Source organism: Anolis carolinensis, chromosome 4, assembly GCF_035594765.1.
Source record: "Anolis carolinensis isolate JA03-04 chromosome 4, rAnoCar3.1.pri, whole genome shotgun sequence".
Taxonomy (NCBI): domain Eukaryota; kingdom Metazoa; phylum Chordata; class Lepidosauria; order Squamata; family Dactyloidae; genus Anolis; species Anolis carolinensis.
Window position 1 is genome coordinate 123,893,078 of NC_085844.1, and position 25,274 is coordinate 123,918,351.

Here is a 25,274-nt window from a genome sequence, read left to right on the forward strand (position 1 = left end):
CCTTAAAGAAAAACAGAAAAATGTATTTTTACCTGCATGACCTCAATTCTTTTGGATTTTTTTTTACTTGCAATTTTGTGGATTAAATTCTGCTGTCTGTTCCTTTCTTATTTATGTAGAATATGTTTTGGTGTGTGACTGCAACAAATGTACTACTACTACTATTACTACTGCAAAATTTCTGGAAATGTTACTTTTATGGTTCAGCTAAAACGAAACATACAGATTTATCAAATAAAGAGGCAGCAACGATCGAGCCACATCAAAAGTAGCAGAAGAAAGCACACCCTACAGCAATGCAGCAATATAAATAAGGGTAATCCCACCAGACACTGCCAAGCTTATCCTTGCTCCCAGCGCCCCTGCTTTCCTATTACAAGACTGCTTTGCTTCTTGACCCTGGCATTCTTTCTGGATTTTCCTTTTACCTTCTCCTTCTACAGAATTAAGGCCCAACATTTATCCATTTTCCTGAACTTGACTTGTTGACTGATCACTCTTTTTAACTGCTCATACAAATGAGAGGCCTGGCTCTGAATTTTTTTGTTGTCACTGTCTCAAGACCTCATCACACGTAGGACCTCATCACATACTAGGATGCTTGCCAGCCAGTTGAGGGACTGATAGGCATGCAGCTCATCACACAACGTCTTTTCAACTTCCCTGTGTGGTGGGGGAAATGTTGCAGTGCCTGCCATTTCACCAGATTTGCTGATGAAGTGGGACTGCGGGTGTGATGAGATCTTTAAAAATGTTGTTCATCTAAGGGAAACCTTTTGCTAAGCTTACCATCACAAAGTAGATTGCATCTATAAAGTACAGAGATGCATGCATTAATATGACGCACATAGGGCTTACTGTATGAGTTGTTCTGATTAGATTTAAGTATTCAAAATATGATACATATATTAGAGGAATGAGAGGAAAGTTCTGAGGGACAGAATGGTCTCAATATAGAATAACTGCTACTCACTATGGATTGTTTAAAGGAAAGGATGCTAAAAAATTCATTCACTTGGTAGACTATCAGGGTGAAGGAGGTAGAAATAAAAATAGGTTGCTTACTAGGGATGTGTGCGGTATTTGTTTCCTTCGTTTCCTTCGTGCATTAGTTTCAGGTCAACCATTTATCTACACGAAACGAATGACGACATTTTTATATGAAACATATGGCGACACGAAAATGAAAGCCGCACAGTAATTGTGCGTGCTTTTGTTTTCTGGCTACATGGCCTCCATGCCTGCAATCACTTCCTCATGTGTCAGAGAAGGAGGCAAGGAGGAGGTGATCCTTGGTCAATCAGAGTCAAAGGAATCACTGAAGTGAGCTGGGCAGGGAGGGCAGGGAAGGTATATAAGGGGGGGACTGCCCATAAAGCAACCATTGCTGCTGCTTCAAATTCCTGCTCTATCATGAAAACCCAAGTCACAATCTCTCACAACCTCAGAGGAAGGCAATACACCTAAGCAAAGCTTTCTAATCCACCCCTACACCTATGGAAAGGTTCCATGTAGTTCTATGTTTGTTGTTGTTGTGTGTCTTCAAATTCTGAATTATGATAACCCTAGGTTGTCATAATTCAGAATGTGAAGGCACACAACAACAACAACAACAACAACAACAACAACAACAACAAGCATAGAACTGCAGACTCTAAAAAGAAAGAAAAAAATCCCTACAAGATAAGAACTTGAACTGAATGGATCAAGAATCACCAAGAGGTCTCCTGCTATCTCTGAAAATGATGACTAAAATTCTTTTCTTTTCTTTCTTTCTTTCTTTCTTTTTTTTTTTTTTTTTTTGCTTTAAGAGCTCTGGACAGAATTCTTTCTGAAATAAACTTGTCTTCCTATCAGTCTGAACTAAAATAGGTTCACTAAAAAGCGAGACAGTGGTATCTACCTACTCAAGAGGAGAACTTTAAAAATAATGATTAGTAGCTTAGCCTTTTAGAAAGCTAAGCTACTAATTAAAAAATCTAAAGAACCCCTGAGCTTCTAGGATGTATACAATGCTGATAGAAGACTATTGTGGGATGTAATGTGGATTGCTCCAATTCTTTCCTAGAAGAGAGTGTAAAAAAATTCATTTGTGACTAGATGTATGGTGAGACTGTTCTGCTGTACTTACATGCAATCTTTCTGTGTATCTTTTGAGCTGTCTGTACAGTAGAAGAATTTTCCCTTGAAGAGCTGGACTGCAATGACGGCAAAGATGAACATGAAGAGCTTGTAGACAATTAGTATGTTGAAGACATTCTTCAGTGATGTTACAACGCAATCAAAGACTGCCTGAGAGGGAGGCAAACCCATAAGGTGTGATTCATCGTATGCAAATAATAATGCTTTTCTCAAAGAAGACGTAAGAGACCTGAAAGCTATCATTAGTCAAGGAGTTTTCAAGTATTTTCTTTTCCACGTCAAGGCAAACATCTGATAGAGGAAACACCTAAAAGCGAAAATGTCTACAATAATTAGCCATTTACACTATTCCATATTATTTCCTAGCACACGTATTTAAAATGTAATGCTTAATTCACATTGATTACAGTACAACATGCTACATGGTGAGGAAGTATTAAGTTAAATCTCTGGATGCTACAAGTCAACAGTTGTTCTTCATGACAGTCCTGTGAGTAGCACCTTCTCTTTTGCTTTGTATGTGCATATGTCAAGAAGAGTAGAAAAGGGACAGAATGGCAAAGAACTATATGATTCTGACTTATTTTGCTTCTAGTTCCACTCACCAACAAACTTATTTCCTTCCACCATTGGATGAAATCTTCTGATTGACTATTCTCATGGATCAATGACTCCCCACCAGAAACTGACTTCACATCGATGTTTTAACCAAAAGGATAGCTTCTACTAGAAGCAGCACCTCCAGCAGAGAACTGAAGCTTAGTGACAGCATTATGGTTGTTTCTCATACAACACAGGATTACTACTTGTAAATGACAGTGTTTCTAACAACTGGGTCAAAAAGAGATGACGATCAGACACAGGTCTTCTTATTCTAATTTAAAGTAGCTTAACAGTTGTTATATCTTCCCTAGACATCTTGAGAACTGAGCTTTGCAAAGAGACAAGGGTTCTACAATATCTTCACCGAACTGTAGTTCTTTGAATTATTTGGGAGAAGCCATAGCAATTAAAGTGTTAAAGTGTTTTCAAACATTAACTTGTAGTAGATGCAGCCAAACCATAACCAACAAATGTCCTGATCCACACAACTATTGAGGGAACAAGTATGCTTTTCTCTTTTGCTTTTGGTCACCATAACAGAACAAGGGATCCCTTAAACCATCTAATAGTGATAATTGTCACTATTTATTTATTTATCAAATTGGAGCCAATCCAAATAAAGATAGTGAGTGAAAAGAACCATACCTTGAGTTTTGGCAACCTCTTGATGGTCTTCAATGGTCTCAAGACTCGCAGAACACGAAGAGACTTGATAGTTTTAATGTCCCGACCCTTGTTGGTCCTGTACAATTGGAAGGAGAAACAACCCACCCAAAATAACAAGACAAAAGGAAGAGAACAAAATGAGCTTCTCAAAGATAGGGTAAACTTACAATTAAAAGAGTGATACAGAAAAGATATCTTTCCGAAATACCTTATTATTTAAAAAAGCCCACATATATAATTTTGAATCATTTTTTTACAAAAACTTCTATCTTCTTGAGACACATTTTCCAGAGCTCATAACAGACCATTCTACAGAGTAGTTTATATGTTATGTGCTTAAATTCATTATTTTCCTAAGAACCTACTCCCACCTTTATAGGTGTGCAGCAGAACTAGGCATATCAAGTATGCCCAACTTTGCATAATATTGGACTAGAAGTGTGAAGAAGTGCTCGTTACTATGAGTGCTTAATGCAGATGGGTAATCATCCTGCCAAACATGTAATTCCTTGGAAGGAAATGTACTGTGACACAATGAGCAGTTTTTCTCTTGCTCTGTGCTTTTGTATATTGTGTAAGGGGCTGATATGAAGAAGACACAAATGAACACAACATTGCCATTACTTTTCCTTGCTTTGAGTTCTTTCACTGCTATTGAAAATGATTTCCATAATTTTCATAACATTGATAGAATTTGAAAGCAGATTGCAGAGCTTGAAAATTTTTCATTTTGGGATTATAATTTCCACAGCCCCAAAGACACCATGACCACCGATTTTTCTGAATTTTATTAAAGAATTGGAACTGAAAGCTTGTCTTCCCTAAGTAAAGTGGGTCCACAGAACACAATCTTAAAACCATGCCCAGAAACAAGCAAAGTTGCCTTTTAGAAGAATGACATTTGGCCTCCCCCAACAATTCATGCTTTCCCAAGCACTGACCATGGCTCATGGTTCAGTAATACTATAGCAAGAACATGGTTTAATATTAACATTACAAAATCTTTGATCACCTGGGTCAGGAAGTCTACGGCTATAAAAACAAAAGCATACAATTCTCCCCCTGAAAGAGTATTCTCTTATTGCTAGGACTGGTGGTTTCAAATCCTATTATTGTGAGCAAGAATAAGATAACAAGGTTAAAATGGTGATCTGACACTCTTGCTGAGCAAAACCATCTGTCATCAAAGGCACCGTGCCACTAGGCTCAAAGCGTCATATGCTTACATGCCTGGTAGGCCTAAGCAATCATCTTGCTCATACTTCATCAAATGGAAACAGCAATATATCTCTTTCCTCAGGATGGCTTCATACACAGTTCTACCAGTAATGCTAGAAACAGCATTACTTCTTTCTACATAATTTAAGTTGTCATCAGTAGAGGCATGAAATGACATAGTTGAATTCTAAAACTCTTGCACACAAGTTAGAAAGACACTTCTAGTCTGCCTGCGGGTGTTTTAGGTAGGGGATGATGGAATGCAAAATAATAGCCAGATCATAAAATAAGGAAGCACAGAGAGAGAAAGCTTCCCAATTCTTCCTCAGAGTTTTACTATATGGAGGTATTGGGGGGGGGGCTGGAACAGGAGGGGAAAACCCCTCTTGGAGAGTGTTTTCATGTCCGTGGGATAAAAAAGATAACATGTATTTCTCTGAACTTGTTTCAGACACTTAGGATCAGGCCCTTGTACTTTCAGAAAGGCAACAGTCTTACCTCTTGTCATTTCTGCAATGGCCTCTTCTTGAAGTGTCTGAAAACAATGAATCTAAATCTGGAAGACAACATCCATTTTGTATACCTGATAAAGAATGCCCCCTTTTTTAACTAACAACCTTTTAAAGAAATTGTGATCTGGACAAGCTTAGAAATATCACATATTTGGACTTTAAAAATAACTGTTATAGCTTGGAACAACCGTTTCCACCAAAAAAGGACCCTTCTAAGCTTTTGTCCTGGGGAAGCCCACTTATCATGAAAGCTTATTGGGAATTCCTGAATGAGAAGACCAGCAGTGGAAAATATGCTTCCTCCAAAGACAGCTTGTCTTCTACTACTGATCTTCCCTTGCCATCTGGAGCCCATGGGTGTGCTGGATGTGTGTTCATGAGTAAGACTTATCCATCTATTCTTTTCAGTTCCTTGGCACAGTGAAAAAATATTACAGACCTGGATTATATTAGTATTGCTCTTTTAATCATACATCAACATTGACCAAAATTAATACTGTGATTGCATATGAAAATAAGAGAAGCTACTAAAATAATATATCAAAAAGTAAGATGGCAAGATTATGCTTTGTTTGTTCAACTGGAAATTACACTTTGAATTTTAACTGATTGCAGAGATACATTTAATTAAAATAATATATTACTTCAAATGACAGAGTTTCACTCCAGAATATTAAAAAAACATCATATTCCTGAAGTATGAGATTAAAAACCTAATGTGGTGACAGCAACAGCCCTGTATGGAGTTCTGAAATAATGAAACAAAATATGATACAAGACTTTTTGATAGTAAATAGAAGGGCTGTGCAAAAAGTTGTTTGTACATTGTATGTCGGATCTATTTCGTAAGATTCATATATATGATGCAATATTTAAAAACGCAGGCAGCGCCCACACCAAAAACTTAAAAATCAAAACTCTTACCCAGTACTTTTGTGTAAGGGCCAGAAAAAATAGAACAATTCAATGACTGGCTCAGAAAATGGTGTCAGGAGGAAAGTTTTGGCTTCCTTGACCATGGCCTGCTTTTCCAGGAGGATGGCCTATTGGCAAGGGATGGGGTGCATCTTACACAAGTAGGAAAACACTTTTTTGCTCACAGACTCATCAGGCAGACTTTAAACTAGGTCCACTGGGGAGAGGGGCAACATCCTTGCAAACAGTATTTTACCCACGACCACAGGAAACCGCTAAAAGGCTAAATGGAGGGTTGCACAAACACAACAAGGACCAAATACTAAGAGCACAATAATCCCAAATAAACAGTTCAGGGAAAAGTCTCCGGGGCTTACATGTCTTTACACTAATGCCCAGAGCATGGGAAACAAGACAAACTTCAACTTTTAGCACAATACCACACTGACGATGTCATAAGTGTCACTGAAACCTGGTGGGATGACTTCCATCACTGGAATGTAGCCATTGAGGGATATAACCTCTTTCACAGAAATAGAATAAAGAGGAGAGGAGGGGGAGTAGGAGGGGGAGTCAAAAACAGTTATGTTGCAGAAGAGATGCAAGGCTGCAATCTCGGAAACCAGCTTGAAAGCATCTGGATAAGAATCAAGGGAACTGGGACTCAAAAAGATCTTGTTGTGGGTGTCTACTACAAACCTCCGAGCCAGGATGAAGAACTCGACAAAGCCTTCTGTCAACAGTTGACCAAATAGGCACAAAGAAGAGATATGGTCGTCATGGGCGATTTCAACTATCCTGATATCTGCTGGAAAAGAAACTTGGCCAAAAGCACAAAGTCCAACAAATTCCTTGCTTGTCTTGCAGACAATTTTATGGTCCAGAAGGTAGAAGAGACAACAAGGGGATCAGCTACTCTCGATCTCATCCTAACATATGCAGAAGGACCTGATCAATGCAGTCGAAGTGGTCGGATCCTTAGGGGCAAGAGACCATGTGCTCCTGCAGGTTGCCATACAAAGAAAAACCGAAACTAAGACAAGTCAAACGCACATTCTGGACTTTAGAAACAAATGCGGTCATTGCTAATAGTCAACACGGATTTACCAAAAACAAGTCATGCCAGACTAATCTGATCTCTTTTTTCGATAGAGTTACGAGTTGGGTCGATACAGGGAATGCCGTGGATGTAGTGTACCTGGATTTCAGTAAGGCCTTCGACAAAGTCCTCCACGACCTTCTGGCAAACAAACTAGTAAAATGTGGGCTAGACAAAACTACGGTTAGGTGGATCTGTAATTGGCTAAGCGAACGAACCCAAAGGGTGCTCACCAATGCGTCGTCTTCATCATGGAAAGAAGTGACAAGTGGAGTGCCGCAGGGCTCCGTCCTGGGCCCGGTTCTGTTCAACATCTTTATTAACGACTTAGATGAAGGGTTAGAAGGCACGATCATCAAGTTTGCAGATGACACAAAACTGGGAGGGATAGCTAACACTCCAGAAGACAGGAGCAGAATTCAAAACGATCTTGACAGACTAGAGAGATGGGCCGAAACTAACAAAATGAAGTTCAACAGGGACAAATGCAAGATACTTCACTTCGGCAGAAAAAATGGAAATCAAAGATACAGAATGGGGGACGCCTGGCTTGACAGCAGTGTGTGCGAAAAAGACCTTGGAGTCCTTGTGGACAACAAGTTAAACATGAGCCAACAATGTGATGCGGCTGCTAAAAAAGCCAATGGGATTCTGGCCTGCATCAATAGGGGAATAGCGCCTAGATCCAGGGAAGTTATGCTCCCCCTCTATTCTGCCTTGGTCAGACCACACCTGGAATACTGTGTCCAATTTTGGGCATCACAGGTGAAGGGAGATGTTGACAAGCTGGAAAGCGTCCAGAGGAGGGCGACTAAAATGATTAAGGGTCTGGAGAACAAGCCCTATGAGGAGCGGCTTAAAGAGCTGGGCATGTTTAGCCTGCAGAAGAGAAGGCTGAGATGAGACATGATAGCCATATACAAATACGTGAAGGGAAGTCAAAGGGAGGAGGGAGCAAGCTTGTTTTCTGCTGCCCTGCAGACTAGGACACGGAACAATGGCTTCAAACTACAGGAAAGGAGATTCCACTTGAACATAAGGAAGAACTTCCTCACTGTGAGAGCTGTTCGACAGTGGAACTCTCTCCCCGGGGCCGTGGTGGAGGCTCCTTCTTTGGAGGCTTTTAAGCAGAGGCTGGATGGCCATCTGTCGGGGGTGCTTTGAATGCGATTTCCTGCTTCTTAGCAGGGGGTTGGACTGGATGGCCCATGTGGTCTCTTCCAACTCTACTATTCTATGATTCTATGATTCTATGATTTAGGAAAGCTGACCCCCAAAAAATGAGGGAAACGTTGAGCGGTATTCCAAGGAAGTTAAGGATGGATGGGAGTTTTTCAACAGTGAAATACTCAAGGCACAAATGCAATCAGTGCCAACAAAGAAAAAAAAACAAGACGAATTCCAGCCAGCCCTAGCAGCTGATACATTAAAGAGAAATTCAAGGGATAGCTGTTGTGGCTTTAAAAAAATTGACAAATTATTTTAAAAATTCCCTAAAATTAGGAGATGTGCAAATCTCTCTGCAACTTGGAAGGAATGTCATTGTAGAGAAATTCAAGGAGTCAGCTCTTGTAATTTTTAAAGTTGTTTGTAAATACTTTAAAAAATTTCCAAAGAAATCAATGGATGAGTGAAACATTCTGAAACTTTGGGGGGCGGTGTAACAGTGGTAAATGTGTTCTACAATTTTAGCAAGTTTCATCCCATTAGCTCTAAAAGTGTGAGGGAAAGGAGCCCTAGAAGCTTCCCCACATCCACAATTACATAACAAAAATTAAAGACAATTTTGTTACATCGTAATGGAGCTCAGATTGTATCTTCAGGAGTTAGGTGTTACCAATTCCATACTGAAAAAAAATGGGAGAAAATGGGGAAAGACATGAGATGGCTGGCCATCTCAGAAGACGGACCTTGGCATTAGGAAACAAAGTAAGTTCCCTCTGCTTTTCCCCGCTTTCTCCGTTCATGGAATGAGGTCTTTTAAAAACATTTCAACATATTATTTCAAACATTCTAATCAGTATGCATAATATAGTTTCAAATACCTGTAATTTGCATACACACATATAAGGAAGTATCTTGGAAATGGGACCCAAGCACAAAGTTCATTTATTTTTTATATACCAGTCCCCGAATTACAAACATCCAACTTACAAATGACTCATAGTTAAGAATTCACTCTTGAAAGAGTTATCATGGGGAAAAGGTGTCTCCACTGATGCTTTATCGCCAGTCCTTGTTTCCATAACAAGCCAAATTTTTCAAAATCCAGTTTCACAGGGACAAAAAGTGAGGTGAAATCTCCAGATCAGGGGCACAGGCAGCAAAACAAACACCACAAGGGTGTTAACCCTTCCCTATGCTATGCAAAGCAAATATATGTATAAATATTTCTGTTCCGACTTGCATACAAATTAATCTTAAACACAAACCTCCAGAACCTGTCTCGTTCATAACTTGGGGACTGCCTGGACTCTATGCACATAGCCTGAAGGCAATTTTATACAATATTTTAAATAATTTCATGTGTGTAACAAAGTTTGTGCATACTGAATGAGGAGAAAGCACACCTATACAGATGATTTCAAGTTTTGGACTTCAGGATAAGGGATGCCAATCCTGTACTTGAAACCCAGAATTCCCTTGGACACACAGGGGTAAGTGTATAAAACTTCAAATACTGGCCACTGAGCAAACAGGTTTTGGAAACTATCTAATACTTCCCACAGTGTATTGTATGGCCATGTTCCAGAAGCTTTCTCTCCTGACGTTTCACCCATATCTGTGGCAGGCATTCTCAGAGGTTGTCACATCCTCTGAGGATGCCTGCCACAGATGTGGGTGAAATTTCAGGAGAGAAAGCTTCTGGAACATGGCCATACAGCTCGAAAGACTCACAGCAACCCACTTCCCACAGTGTCTTGAAAAAGCAAATTGCATCTGATTTTTGCTAAATATGTGAATACATATCTAAATGTATCTGTTTATTTGATGAAAGAACAGTGGCTACTTTGATGTACGTCACACTGATGTCAAGTGAGCTTTCTTTCAGGCAAACAAGCATAGATGGCCTTAGCCAACTGGTTGACCTAATGCAAAGTTTGGTAATGAGCATCTGGATAAATGTTTTTTCTCCTTTTCCAAGTTCTCTATCAGCATAACATAACAGGTGTCATTATAGATATATAGAACCTTGCTTCTTTGCTACCTGTCCAGTATTGGAAATTACCTATTAACCTGTCTATGTTTTGTTTTCTGGTGGGCATTCACTCTTCTCCACCTTTCCAGTCAGACTCCAGTGTTTAATTTGATGAACTTTAACTTGATTTAAATGATATATTTCTAATTGTTTTTAATTGTTATGTTTTATTATTTAACTTGTATTGTTAAAGGTGGAGGGGGTAGTCTTAGATTGGAACTCCCTTGTCAGCTATGGATACCTGGCAGAGAAGCTTGTTAAACTAATTTCATCTATGAGTCACTTTAAATCCTATATAGGAACATATAGGAACAACAAATCAAAATATAAATTATACATCCATTACAGGTGTAAGAAGTAAGTTGCAAGTCACATTAGCCTAGAGATGGGAAGGCCTGGAAAAAAACAGAAACATTGGGGGGGGGGGGGGACACAGGGTTTTCCCCATTTTTTCTAGCATTTTTTTCTGGAAAAATTGAAAAGTATATAGCATATGTTCTTTTCCAATGGAAAATAATATATCTATGGCAGAATAGTCAAACTATATAATATGAAGATTTCTGAGACTTTTTGTTTCTATACACTTTCCCCCCAATTTTTCTGGAAAAAATGGCTTTGGAAAAAAATGGGGAAAACCTTTTGTTTTTTCTCCAGTTTTTCCAGTTTTTTTTCCAGACCTTTCCATCTCTACATTAGCCCTAACTAGCATTGCCACCAGGAAGAAATTGTGGACACCTAATCCAAAAGCACTTGGAGAGCCATGTATTTCCCATTCGTATGAATTCTCATGGATATCAACTTAATTCTTCAGAAAGTTGAACACTACACTGCTGTGAAATTAGCTTGTTTACTGTGGGTGAATGGCTATCTCTGACTGGCTTTTTGTTAAAATGGTTCAGGCCCAGATTATTTGACAAATTGCACCCCCATGTAGAGACCTGTTCAGACACTGTGATCAACAGAGGGAGTCCTGCTCTTGATCCCACCTCCTTCTCAAGCACGGTTGGCGGGAACAAGACAGGGGTCTTCTCCATGATCACCCCATCCCTCTGGAACTGCCTCCCTAAAGAAGTTAGAATGGTCCCATCACTAATTTCTTTTAAAAAACAACTGAAAATCCATTTGTGTGAACTAGCTTACGGAAAGGAAGGAAAGTATACTACCACCAATTCTGCTTTGAGATGTTACTGACAACAAATAATTTTAAATTATGGTGACCTATATTTTGATACCTATTTTAATCTGTATAATTTTGCCTTTTATGATATGTTTAATATTATATGTTTTGTATGATATCTTTTATTGATCTATGTTTAATGGTCTGTAAATTGTCTATTATGTTTTGTATTGGCACTGAATGTTTGCCATTTCTTTTACAGTAGAGTCTCACTTATCCAAGCTAAAAGGGCCGGCAGAATGTTGGATAAGCGAATATGTTGGATAATAAGGAGAGATTAAGGGGAAGCCTATTAAACACCAAATTAGGTTATGATTTTACAAATTAAGCACCAAAACATCATGTTAGACAACAAATTTGACAGAAAAAATTGTTCAATATGCAGTAATGCTACATAGTAATTACTGTATTTACGGATTTAGCACCAAAATATCACGATGTATTGAAAACAAAAATGTGTTGGATAATCCAGAATGTTGGATAAGCGAATGTTGGATAAGTGAGACTCTACTGTACTTTGAAAGCTGCCCTGAGTCCCCTTGCGGAGAGAGAGCAGGTTTTAAAAAAAGGTGTTGTTGTTGTTGTTGTTGTTGTTAATAATAATAATAATAATAATAATAATAATAACATTATTATTATTATTATTATTATTATTATTATTATGGCTTTTATAAAACAAAATAAATTAGTAACTGATTGTCAGTTATAAACCAGCCATAACTGTTTGATATTGCACCCCACTAATGTAATGACCACCAAATAGAGGACCCTAACTACAATCAACTCTAAAAAATATATAGTTCATTCACACTTGTTTGGGTATGTTCATAGACAAGACAACCATGCAACAGGTACATGCATATGTACTGGACAATTACACAGTGGCTGCAATAAGGGGATTGCTGCTGGCGATGCTCTGAGGAGGTAAGTCTCTGAACCTATATACTATCATCCCTATCCAGTCATCCTTGCCTTATGGCAGAAAATATGTCAAGTTCAAGTTAGTGACAGCACTGGACTTTTACAGGAACAACGTGCTTTTAGGAAATGTGTCATGAGAAAGGAATTTTGACTATAGGCATAGCTGCTCTAAGCCACTGTTTCCTAAACTGCACGCCCCAACTCTAAATGGGGTCCTCTTAGCTCAATGTTGGGGTCCCAAAAATTGGCAACTATTGTATGAATGTTTTCTGAACATCACTTACGACCTGATCAGACACGGGTGTAATTGTCAGCATGCACCAGTTTGCCTTTCCTTTCACCATGGAGTCTGCCGGCTCCCATCCCATGATGCACTGCAACTTCCGGTGGGCTTGCATGAAAGGGAAGGTGAACCGGAATATGCTGCCACAGCGGCAACACGAGAAGCATCCCGTGTTGCCTTGGATCAACGGGGGAAGCTGGGTGGAGGACACTTCCCCCATGAGATGGACAGGTTCCCTAAGCTCTTCAACAGGCACCGCCGGAATCACCATGATCTGTGTCAATTCCAGTGGCACATGTGAAGAGGTCCTAGTGGATGTTTTAGACATTTACATGAATCTGTTGTGCAGTGTTTACAGTGGACTCTAGGTAATGCTTCAACTGTACTTCATAAAAAGGAAAAACCAGCCTGCTTTTAATGACTTTCTCCTTAGATTACTGTCTGGGTGATCCAGGTACATGGCCTGAGATATGCACCCATCAGCTTTCTTAAGGATATATTTGCCACTCAACTTGACAACTGCTCATCTGTATATTTAAGTGCTTTTTTATTTCTAGCTTCCTTACTACCCGTCTATGGCTATTAAATTAAACTTGCTGCTGCTTCCAAGATCTTTTCTATGCATTAAGTGTGATCATTTGTTTTGTAATGTGTATCATTGGTTTTGTAATGTTTGCTTTTATTATGCATGCTACCCTGAAAGCTTTGGCTGCATTAGGGTGATCTATAAATCAATCAATCAAACAAATGAATTTTAATCTATATTTTTGCAAATTAATCCTGCAGCCATAAGAATCCCTACCTCTAGGTCCCCCCAAAAACTGCCACTTTGGGGCTCTATAGATTTCCTTTCATGTGCTGTGGACTTCCTCAGGTTGCCACTCAATGGTAGTGGTTACTTTGGGACCTAGAAGTCAGTTACTTATGGTACTTTTAGCGGATAATGTGGTCTCAGAGCTGCCTTAGAAACATGTTTGAAGATCTTGCCCTCTTTTTTTTGTTCCCTTTTGACTGATTCAATCTGAAATAGTTCCCCCAAATAAAGAAGATTTTCTGACTAGCTGAAGTTCAAATTCTTTTTAGTGTTGCTTTGGCAATTTACCTTTACAACATGACAGGGTTTAAAAAAAAACAGCATGAAAACTTGTTACACTAGTTGCACATATCCTCAACATGAGTTGTGTTGACAGGGAACATATTAATTTTCATGAACCTGGATCTAACCTATATTTTTTGCAAGGTAACAAAAGCTGCCGCATTATATGCTAGCAGAATGAATAGCTCCAGATCATTTTTTTAAATCAGTTATTTTCTCCTAAAGTCAAAATGTGATTTTTGAAATTCAGCCATTGTGATGCCATTATAAAATGGCTGTGTTACAAAATAATTCAAAATACTGTCCTTTCATCTGTGCCGCAGAATCAGATTAATTTCAGTAACTTTGAAGAACCTGAGTACCAAAAATTTAACAAAAAGTAAAAGGTAATTGACAGTATAAAATCCCTAGAAAAGAAGTGAGCTACTGTGGCCCTCCAAATGAATTTAGTCTATAACTTGCATCACCTCTTGCCAGTGTAGCATGATAATTCAACCCCAAATAAAATATTCTCCAAATATCTTGAAGACCACATGCTATCTTAGAAAATCTACATGAAATCTGAAATCTTGATGCAGGGCTTTGTTACACAGACAACATAGGCTGAATAAAGCTCAGGACTGACAAAAATATATATTTGAACTACTACTCTCAGAATTTCCAGTTAGCAGAGGCTATGTTGGCTAGGGCATTTTGTAAGGATTGCAGTCCAAAAACCAGTATTTCCCAGCTCTGGCAGTATTCCAGCACAAAACATTGTTTTAACCCTACAGAAAACAATTCATAATTACATATAACATTCAGAATGTAAATATGAGAATCAGGGGGTGTCAGAAGCTCTCTTTGAATACCTGTCACTTTGTTTTCTGATAACTCTCTTTGGAAGTGGAAGAGGTCTGTGTAAACTGATAGTAACGTAACAGACAGATAAGCACACCAATTTCTTCCATTCATATCGTGTCACCCTCACTTGCATCCCCAAAAGAGAAACAAAAAGGATAATTACCCCAAAGCATTCCTGTGGATAAAGGCCCAGATGTACAGTCACAAAGCCAGATCGATAGACAGATGGAAAGAAAACAGAAAAGATCAGGAAATGGGCCATCAGCAGAGAGCAAAGGAACAAGAAGGAGACTGTTGGAAGAAGATTTGCATCTGAGAAAAGCAGCAACCCCATCTCACACCCTTGGTATCCTTACATTTTACTATTTTCCAGTCACAGAATCCACCTGCCTCTCTCTCCCTGATTCCATGTATCAACATTCACATCATACAGTACATTAAAAAAAAGAATGACTAATATGTGTTTGCAAACCACATATATCATACAGAACACAACAGAAAAAAATTAGCTTTTTTGGTGGCTGCTCCTACTTTCTGGAACTTGTCTTTCAAGAGAAGCTATGGTCCATCCTTGTCCTTCTTTTGATTTCAGCAAGCAAATGGTTGGAAGATAAGGATGCAGGTTCTTGCAGATAGGTCATAAAGTATTTACTAATGTACATTTTATTGTTTTTGAATTGCTTTTAATTTAGTTATGTTTTAATATTCCAACCTGTCCAATTGTACTATTTAACATTACATTTTAAATCTTTTTTACTCTTACTATTCCAATCATTCTTGTGAGTCTCCCTGTGAAAAATTGAATCTCTCTTCAAAGAAAGTTAACCATCAGAATTTTAATAATGGCTGTAGCCTTTAAAGCAATCCACTGTGCTGTCTTTAAAGCAGGTAACTGCTTGGGACTCCTAAATTGTGTGTGTGCTTGCCTTCAGGACATCCTTTTCTTAGGCAATAAATTATTTGTAAGTTATGCATTTTTCCAATAATGTCCAGTTTGGCCCTCAGTAACATCTCACTCATGCTCAATTATTTGCAGTATACTGAACACAACAAAATCAAGCACAAACAGTGCAACTTACTATTAGCCCAAACTGCAGACAATGATGACCCAATACATGAACAGAATTACATGTGAGAGTAAACAAACATTTAAAGACATATGACTCTCTCTGTGTGTGTGTGTGTGTGTGTGTGTGCATCTGAAGGAGGGCATCTGGGGTTCAACAATAAAAGGAAAGGGCTAAAACACATTCATCCACCCTGCTGTTTCTTTGTTCCAAATCCATCCTTCCAAAACTATTTCTTTGTAAACAAAAACTCCACCACAAGTGTTGTGTTGTACTGCATAGAAAGTACACAATATTTTTTGACACACATTCCTATCCTCACCTGACCTGGTTTATTTCCCCCGGCTTTCACTCAAGGTAGCTACAGCTCTGGAGTTTTACAGAAAACTCCCAGTGTTCTCACAAATATGCTATTTCTCAGGAACATGTCAAGGTAAGACATGGCACTAAATTATGTTGTGAAGTGGTTTAGATCTGTCTACGTGAATCCTAATTGAAGATAATATAATGACCAATTAGGTCATTACATAGTTTTATAGACTACAGTCTTACCTACGAAATCTGAATTAATGGCATATAAGAAGGAGCTACTTGTGTTGTGTGATGAATGGACTGAGATGTGCATATACTTTGATTCTGCATATGTTGACATTTGTTTCTTCATTACTACTGCAATGTTCTCGTGGAAATATAGGGCTAAAACGGACTACAAAACATACTCCTGCGATCTTGTGGCTTAATCATGTTTCTTGCCCTCCTCCCATCCAATGCAACTATTTCTCCACTTTTCATATTGAAAAAAATGCATACATCTTTTCACTCCATCGCAAGCAAGTATTGGTAATGAAGACAAGGATTTTATCTTGGTTGAGTTTCCAAACACCAGCCTGGGGAGTTCTTGAGGCTGAATGACGTAGTAGTAAGGACCTGAAGAGTGGGAGAGGTATTTCCAAAGTCAGGGTCTCAACAGAGCAGAAGTTCCCAAAATGAAGAGACTTACGCCAAAGCAAAAGCCATCAGTGCTCCGACAACCACAATGAAATCCAAGATGTTCCAGAGATCTCGGAAATAGGAGCCGTCTTGTAGGATCAATCCCTGATCTATCATCTGTCGAAAAGATGGAGGCAATTTAATCAGAGACAATAATAATAATAATAATAATAATAATAATAATAATAATAATAATAATAATAACAACAACAACAACAACAACAACAACAACAACTTTATTCTTATACCCCACCCCATCTCCCCAAAGGGACTCGTGGCGGCTTACATGGGCCCAAAACAACAATATAACAAAAACAGCAAAACAATAAAACAAATATCCCAACAATAAAACATCAGCATCAATAAAACAGTCATAAAAAACCAAATAGCAATAAAAGAAATCTAGATATTATGTATCCTCCATATTTAAATCTTGAGTGCCCAGAAGACATAAACAAGAGAGGAATGACCAAATCAAATTCCTTTTTTAAAGTACGGTATGTTGATCACAGGAAAAAGCCTCATCTGAAATCATCTCCTGTTTGTGCCAACACCAATACCACAGTATTTCATTATCACATAATGAAAGAGTACTGCGGAAAAGCACACTTGTGTTGTCAAAACTAAAAGCAAACAAAGGAGAGATGTACTACAGTTCTGAAACTGAAGAGGACGTCTTAAAAATAATAATTTTAAAACATAAAAAAGATTTGCATTGCAAGTATACGCGGAGGGATAACCTTGCCAACATGTACCACTTTTGTAAAATAAACATACTACAAATGCTTCCTATGCCTGATCAGTAGAATAGGGAAGCACTCTACTTAAAAACAAAGGAATTTAGTAGGTGTTTTTTTTATCACTATACCATGCCAAATGTTCTTCAGCTTTGCTTTTTGGTTAAAGAGTAGTGATTTGGGGCACAAGGAGAATCTTCACAAATGGCTTTGAATCAAGTAGAGAAACAAAACTTCCCTTTCTCCTATCCATGTTGTTTTGGTAACAACTTCAAAAATTTTTTTGCTTCCTCCTCAAGGGGAGCTTGCTGAGGCTCAGCATTTGGCTGACTATGCCCCCTTCTACACAGCCATATAAAATCCAGAATATCTAATGTGGACTATCTGCTTTGATAATTTGGATTATATGTCAGTGTAGAACAGTGGTTCCCAACCTTTGGGCCTCCACAGGGCTGTAGCCAGAAAAAAAGGGGTGTTAAATTTTTTTTTAGCGAATCATGAAGAGTACAGTGTTCCCTCACTACTTCGTGGTTCGCTTTTCACAGACTCGCTGTTTCATGGTTTTTTTTAATAAGTACTAAAATAATAGTATAAATAATAAAATAATATTACAAATCCCTCTTTCTATTTCCTTCCTAAGGGGAAGCCTAAGGATGGATGGATGGATGGATGGATGGAAGGAAGGAAGAAAGAAGGAAGGAAGAGAAAAAGGGGGCTGAAGCAACTTTGTTTTCGCCTTAGAAGGCAGCGGCAGACAGAGACGCTACTGGCCAGTGAGACTGTACTCAACACAAATATAGTGTCCCTACTTTGCGGATTTTCACTTTCCGCGGGTGGTCCTGGAACATAACCCCCACGATAAGTGAGGGAACACTGAAGTTCCATAATGCAAAATAATTTAGAAATCAGGCTCCATTGATAAACTTCAGTGGACACTCATGGGGATTTGGTTAACCAGTTAAAATTCATGAGTAAACCAGTTTTTTAAAATAAAAAAACCCTGAAATATTTGGGAGTTGAACCCCTACCCCACTTTGGCTACAACCCTGGTCCTCCAGGTATTTTGAACTTCAGCTCCTAGAAACCCCAGACAGCTTACCAGCTGTTGGAACTGTGGGAGCTGAAATCCAAAACACCTGGAGACCCAAAGGTTGGGAACCACAGGTGTAAAAGAAGCTTATGTTGTATGTTGACACAATTTCTGAGTATACAGCGTCACCGATTGGTGATCACCACTAGCTTGCATGACTTTTAAAAATGGTGCAGGAATGAAATTAACATAGCTATCTAAGACTGTCCTAGAGGCATCCAGTTTATCCCTTTTGGAATAGACTATTTTACCAGCTGGGTCTTTGGAATGACTGAGCAGAGCAGTTCTTATGTCTTTAAGCCCTGAGGTTCCTTCCCTATGCTTGTTGTGACATATAAAATCCACACATGTTCATTACAGATCCCAGGTTAAATAAGATGTATACCCTTTCAGGTTTGCCAGAAATTTATAAAAGCTAGCATGCCAATTTAGCTTCCTGAATACCAAGCTGGTGTCTAATTTTAGAAGCTCTGGTCCGTGGGAGTGACATTTGAGGCATGACAGGGATGTGTAAAAAGTTCTCCTTAAAAAAGATAGGGGGGTGTATCCAATTTTCTAATGCAAGAAAATATTTCACATTCTGTTCCCACTGAGGCCAACACCCGCCACCCACAAAGAGGAAGTCACAGAACATGTTGCTGTAAACCACCATCAAACCAACAACTTGGCCACCTCTTTTCTTATCCTACCTGGTTTTAACAAAGTCACTCAAGGGCTAAGAAAGTGAAGTTCTTCATGGTTTTAATTCACTTTTTAAAACCATACAAAATTCTTCAGTATTATCCATTCTGCAAACCCCTTTCCCCACAAAAAAAGAAATCTTTTTAGAAAGCTTCACACATTAGATTTTGGGATGCACTTCAGAGCAGAAGGCACAAAATATACATAAATACAGCAGGCTCTCCAGATCTGTGAAGTCAATCACTTCCAGATTATCACACCCTAAAATATTAAACAGCAGCAATGGGAATGCAGATATGCTGACACATGAGCAGTCATGCCATTGCCATTTAATAGTATAGGATTCGTCATTTATGTTTTTCATATTTGTGTGAGATTCCAAAACTAAACTTTTGAGGAACCCAAGAGCTTACTGTACATATAATATGTATGTGGCTTGTCCTTCACTACCTAAATTGGCCTACTGCCCTTTCCTGTTGGCAGTGCTTCTACTGCTCTACTCCAAGTGTCTTCTCCATGTCAAAGTTGGCAACTCATAGTCATTTCCCCAGGCAGCAACATGTGCAAAAGCCATCCTTGCTGTTTGGAGATTTCTAATCTCACAAGACTTTAATTGAACAAAAGACTAAGGTCATGTCATGGGTGACGTCCCAAAAGAGATTTTACATAGATAAAGAGAAAGGAGCAAGAAATAACATCAGCATAGTCTAGGAGCTCAGAGGAAGGTCTGCCGCAGAGGAAAGGATACACAACAGAAAGAGGGCAAAGCAAAACACTGAGTGGTTCCTGTAATTTGCACACAGAGATGATTTGCTACAATGACAAAGTCTCTTGATAGTCGGGGGAAGTTTATAGAAGGACGAGAAAAATCAAGGCAAGGACAAACTAAGAAGCTTGTAAAGCTATTGGAGCTCAAGGATGCCCATGGTTACCAAAAATATCTGCAGCATATCAAGGACAAGAGCTCCAACAAACTCTGACAATTCATCCAAGGAACCACTTTCATTTATTGAAAATACATGTTATTAAAGAGAGAAAGGGAAGCATTTTCTCCCTTTGTTCAGTAGAAGAAATGCTAAGTACTAAGTAGGTAACATTGAGAACCAGTCTCATCTGCCAGGAGGTGGCAGCACATAGGAAAAGATTGGATCTTAAACATGACCCGATCATTATACTGAAAACTGAACCACAACACTATGTCTGAAATGAACACGAAATTCATGTTCTTTCCTCGGGTTATTTTAAACAATGTGGCCTCTTACCTTGATAACCATCTCAAAGGTAAACACACCGGTGAAAACATAGTCAAAATACCTCAGGACCTGTCAAGGAGAAATGAAAGGTTGAAGTATGCACATTTGTATCTATGTGTGTTTGTATCTATCCATTTATCTTTAATGAGAATCCTCACACATAGCAACAACTACATTATGCTTTCAGAATAATTTCAAATATGTTGGCCAGAAGCTACATTTGGGTTTTTTTTTGCCCTGTATCCATATCAAATGCCCAAGATACTTAATCATTTTTCCTCTACATCAGTGATTCCCAAAGTGGGCGCTACCGCCCCCTGGTGCAGCAATCCAGGGGGGCGGTGATGGCACCTATTAGGACTCAGGGGTGGGGCCAGGGGAGGGACGTGGCTTCTTCCCAAGAGCCCGAGACAGGGCTGAGAATACCTCTCCTGAGATGCTTGTTGGGACACAGAGGGCGGAGCTAGGGAAGGGGGCGGGGCCTCCTTCCAAGAGCCCAAGACAGGGCTGAACTTCTATACCTCTCCTGAGAGGCCTTTTAGGACCAAAGGGTGGGGCTGGGGCGGGGGCAGGGCCTCTTCCCAAGAGTACGATACAGGGCTGAGCCTCTGTATACCTCCCCTGAGGCGTTTGTTAGAACACGGGGATGGGGAATAGAGGTTCAGCCTTGTCAGGCACTTGGGAAGAAGCTCTGCCCCCTCCTCTAGCCTCGCCCCCTGTGTCCTGGCAGGCGCCGCAGGACAGGGATAGAAGCTCAGCCCTGCCTCAGAGCTCGTGACTCTGCCCATCCCAGTCCTGGCTGCCCATTTTTGGTTCCGTCCACCTCCCCCTCCCCCTCCCAGCCCTGCATCTTGGGCTAGGGAGAGGCTCAGCCCCGCCCTCTTGAGCAGGAACCACGCCCACCTCTCTAAGCCACACACCCCTTTCCAGGGGGCACTAAGTAATATTTTCTCTGGAAAGGGGGCGGTAGGCTAAATAAGTTTGTGAACCACTGCTCCACATGCACAAAAGATCCTTTTTTTGAAAGAACATTTCCCTACAGGGGAAACAAACAAACATGAGTACTCCTGTCAATAGAACAACAAAGGCCCTGTGAGGAATGCACCACAAGTAAAGCTGCTTTGCTGCATCTTCCTATGAGCTAAGGGACACAATCAGAAGACTCAGGGCCCATCCAGACAGGGCCCATAATGCGGGAGTTCCAGTGGTTTTACCGGAGGCATCCAAATGATGTCTCAAGTAAAACCAAATTAATTTGAGACAAAGCAGGAAAACACAGCCCAGTTAAAGCTGACCCCAAGAAACTGGAGTTGAGATTTGCCCTGGGCTGAAAAGTGGGTATGTAGCTAAGGAATTGGAGCTCATTTACATTAGGTTCTCATGGCAGGGCAGAATGCTCAAGAAACATAGTAATCACTTTATTCCTCTCTGAGTTGGTCAAGACGGGGTCCTCTGCTGCCAAAGCAATGCTGCTCGCTGCAATCACCAGAAGAATGCACATCTCAAAATAACGCAGGTTGACAATGTAATGGCAGGCCCTTCGGATTCTGTCAGGGAAAGAAGACAGGTTGGTCAATGCAGCAGCCAAAGCTTTGCCACTGATATGAGATGCTACTCTTGTCACGAAAATTGCCATCACATGGCACATTTTAATAACATTTCAGAGTATTCAGCCTGAAATAGGGCTGCTCCTGAACATGTCATGAATGTGGCAGGATGACTGCACAATAAGATCGCTATCTGGAAGCATCCCAGCTCTGTTTAATGGCATCTCTTCTGATGACAACCATTCTTACGCTTGACAAGTATATTCAGACTGCATTCTGAGGAACCGTCGGATTTCTCAGCAGCATATCAGAGTTCTTCAATGACAAATGGTGAATTGGTTTCTCAGTATGGCAGTTGGCCTAGGAATCTTGTAAGTCTTGCAAGGCACACTTGAAGTGTGTTACAAATCCGTTATTCAGGTAAAAAAAAAAGGCCACCGGGACCCCCCTAGAAGAATGATCAGCATCCTGTGTTACACGAGATTTGTCCTAGAACACCCTCCCTGAAACTCTTCCATTACAGAGTTGCTCCTTAGAAAAGATAATGGAATGGAAAGATTTCCTTTAAAGGAGAAAATTTGAAAACTACTCTTTTGAGTCAATATATTTCCATGAAATCTAAACTTTTAGCTTGATTTTAAAGAATAAAAACCCATTGAAGAGACTATGGTTCCTTCCATTTTCTTTGAGGGGCCCACAGTCACTGCTTTTGTAAAATGGGATACACTCATACACATACAATTTAGAAAAATATTGGAAACATCTCAGATTAGAGAGCAATTTTTTTTTACAATTTTAACAACTCTATACATTTCTACTCAGAAACAGGCTTAATTGATGCTGATTTAATTTACCACCAGGTAAGTAGGAAATGTATAGATTGCAGCCTAAGACTAAGGTGAAAAAAGTGATAGGTGGCTTTCCACTACAAAGTCCCAGCAACATCATGCTGTGTTGAGAGAGCAGAACGTTATTAGCATTCTCAAAATGTATGTATCTACATACACCAATGTATGTATCTCTGTGTGTGGAAATTAGCAATATCATCTCAAGCCTACCCTCTATGTCATCACATTCCATTTTGGGGCCATCCCTGAATAAAGTATAACTATCATGGTTTAAGTGTTGGATCCTGGAAACCAGGATTCAGGCATGATAACCACTGGGTGACTTTGACAAGTTACACAATCTCAGCCTCAGAGGAAGACTGACCAAATCTTGTGAGAAAACCTCACGACGGCTCACCTTTTGGTTAGAAACAACTAGATAAAGGGTTGCTGTGAGTCTTTCAAGCTGTATGGCTATGTTCCAGAAGCTTTTTCTCCTGATGTTTTGCCCACATCTGTGGCAGGCATCCACAAATGTGGGTGAAACGTCAGCAGAGACTCACAGCAACCCAGTGATTCTGGCCATGAAAGCCTTCGACAATATATAAAGATTTATAGTTATAGAGATCGCTATAGACATAACCCAGCTTCTGTGCAGGAAATCTCACATATGCATATTCGCATACAATCACATACGCACGAACAAACATATATGCATACAGGGAGCAATGTTCTCTTGTAGAAGAGCCCTAGCATACCTCAGTTTGCAGAGCTGGAGTTTGGTTCATATATTTAAATATAAGTAAAAGGTAAAGGTTTCCCCTGACATTAAGTCCAGTCATGTCTGACTCTGGGGGTTGGTGCTCATCTCCATTTCTAAGCCGAAGAGTCGGCGTTGTCCGTAGACACCTCCAAGATTATGCAGCACTGTTACCTTCCCACTGGAGCGGTACCTATTGATCTATTCACATTTGCATGTTTTCTAACTGCTAGGTTGGCAGAAGCTGGAGCTAACAGCGGGTGCTCACTCTGCTCCCTGGATTCAAACCTGCGACCTTTAAGTCTGCAAGTTCAGCAGCTCAGCGCTTTAACACGCTGTGCCACCGGGGGTCCTATTAAATATTATTTCTTATAATATCTCTAGGTATCATATTTTTAAAAAATAAGGTTCACTATTGATATTTTAATTTGGAGAGGATTCTTTCAGATGTTAAGCGGGATAATTTTTTTCAAAGATTAAATTATTACTTGTGTGGGTTTTTTGTTTAGTAAATAACAAGTGCTGGCACCTCATTTCTGGCATGAAGTAGAGTAAGGGTCTTTGAGCATTCATCTCCTGCTGTATTGCCCCTTGTCCTGCTATTTCGTCAGGAAAAATTTTTGTTAGTGACAATTCCTACAAATGCCAGCAAAGTATATTTAAAAAGTGGAGGCAGATGAAAGTCAAAGTCTTCCCTGGAGGCATGTTGGAAAAAGTGTTCTCAAGAAGACTCAGAATGTTTCCACAAATCTTACCTGATCTAGGTATTTCATTTTATAGGGACAACTTGTCAGTTTTGAGTCAACATATTACTGATTTTTTTTTATGTGGTGCAGAAAACAACCCTGGGTTTTCCATGTTTTTTCTGCCTCTGCTATCAAAGTTTCTGCGAAAGACATAATGCCCAGGAGCACTTATACTTCATTAACTGAGGTATACTATATTTTAAAAATATTCACTTTGAGCAACTGCTAGTTGTGTGGATGGTGTCATGTCTGCTTAGTGTTTGAAGGGCAAGTTCCCAAAACACCAATTAAAATAATGTAAGGTAAAGGTTTCCCCTGACATTAAGTTTAGTCGTGTCCAGCTCTGAGGGTTGGTGCTCATCTCAATTTCTAAGCCAAAGAGCTGTCGTTGTCCGTAAACACCTCCAAGGTCATAACTGCATGGAGCACCATTACCTTCCTGCTGAAGCGGCACCTATTTATCTATTCATATTTGCATGTTTTTGAACTGCTAGGTTGGCAGAAGCTGGGCTAACTGCAGGTGCTCACCCCACTCCCTGGATTAGAACTGCTGACCTTTTTGTCAGCAAGTTCAGCAGTTCAGCAGTTTAATCCGCTGTGCCACCAGGGGCTACACAATTAGCCACTGCAATTCCAAAGGCAAAGACAACAGTTCCAGTGCAGGGCATTGATGGGGAGAGGAGCATCCCTGTGGTGTGCATAATCTTTGGTGCAGGCGATTGAGACATTATGCTGCTCAGTACTCCAGAAGGCATGTGAATGTTTCTATAAGGACCTCATCACAAACGCCCATGGATTCACCACACATTGTGGCAAATCCATGGGCTCCTGGCGGGGGGCATGGAAAAGCCGTCACTCCATGCCCCACATTGCATTTTGAGTCCCCTCAGGGAGATAGGGCG

General features: G+C 39.8%; 1 protein-coding gene across 6 annotated transcripts in view; it reads right to left on the reverse strand.

Annotated features, from left to right (window-relative positions):
- cacna1e (calcium voltage-gated channel subunit alpha1 E) overlaps nucleotides 1-25,274 on the reverse strand; it is a 600,666-nt gene that overhangs the window by 63,972 nt on the left and 511,420 nt on the right. For all 6 annotated transcript variants that reach the window (XR_010005208.1, XM_062977736.1, XM_062977734.1 and 3 more), the window contains 5 exons: nucleotides 21,910-22,039; nucleotides 20,502-20,561; nucleotides 16,742-16,848; nucleotides 3,391-3,487; nucleotides 2,132-2,292 (listed from right to left, as the gene is read on the reverse strand). Coding sequence is in view for 5 of the 6 variants with exons in the window: in XM_062977736.1 (XP_062833806.1) it covers nucleotides 2,132-2,292; nucleotides 3,391-3,487; nucleotides 16,742-16,848; nucleotides 20,502-20,561; nucleotides 21,910-22,039 (555 nt within the window). In the remaining variant the exon portion in view is untranslated. The remainder of the gene's footprint in view (nucleotides 1-2,131; nucleotides 2,293-3,390; nucleotides 3,488-16,741; nucleotides 16,849-20,501; nucleotides 20,562-21,909; nucleotides 22,040-25,274) is intronic.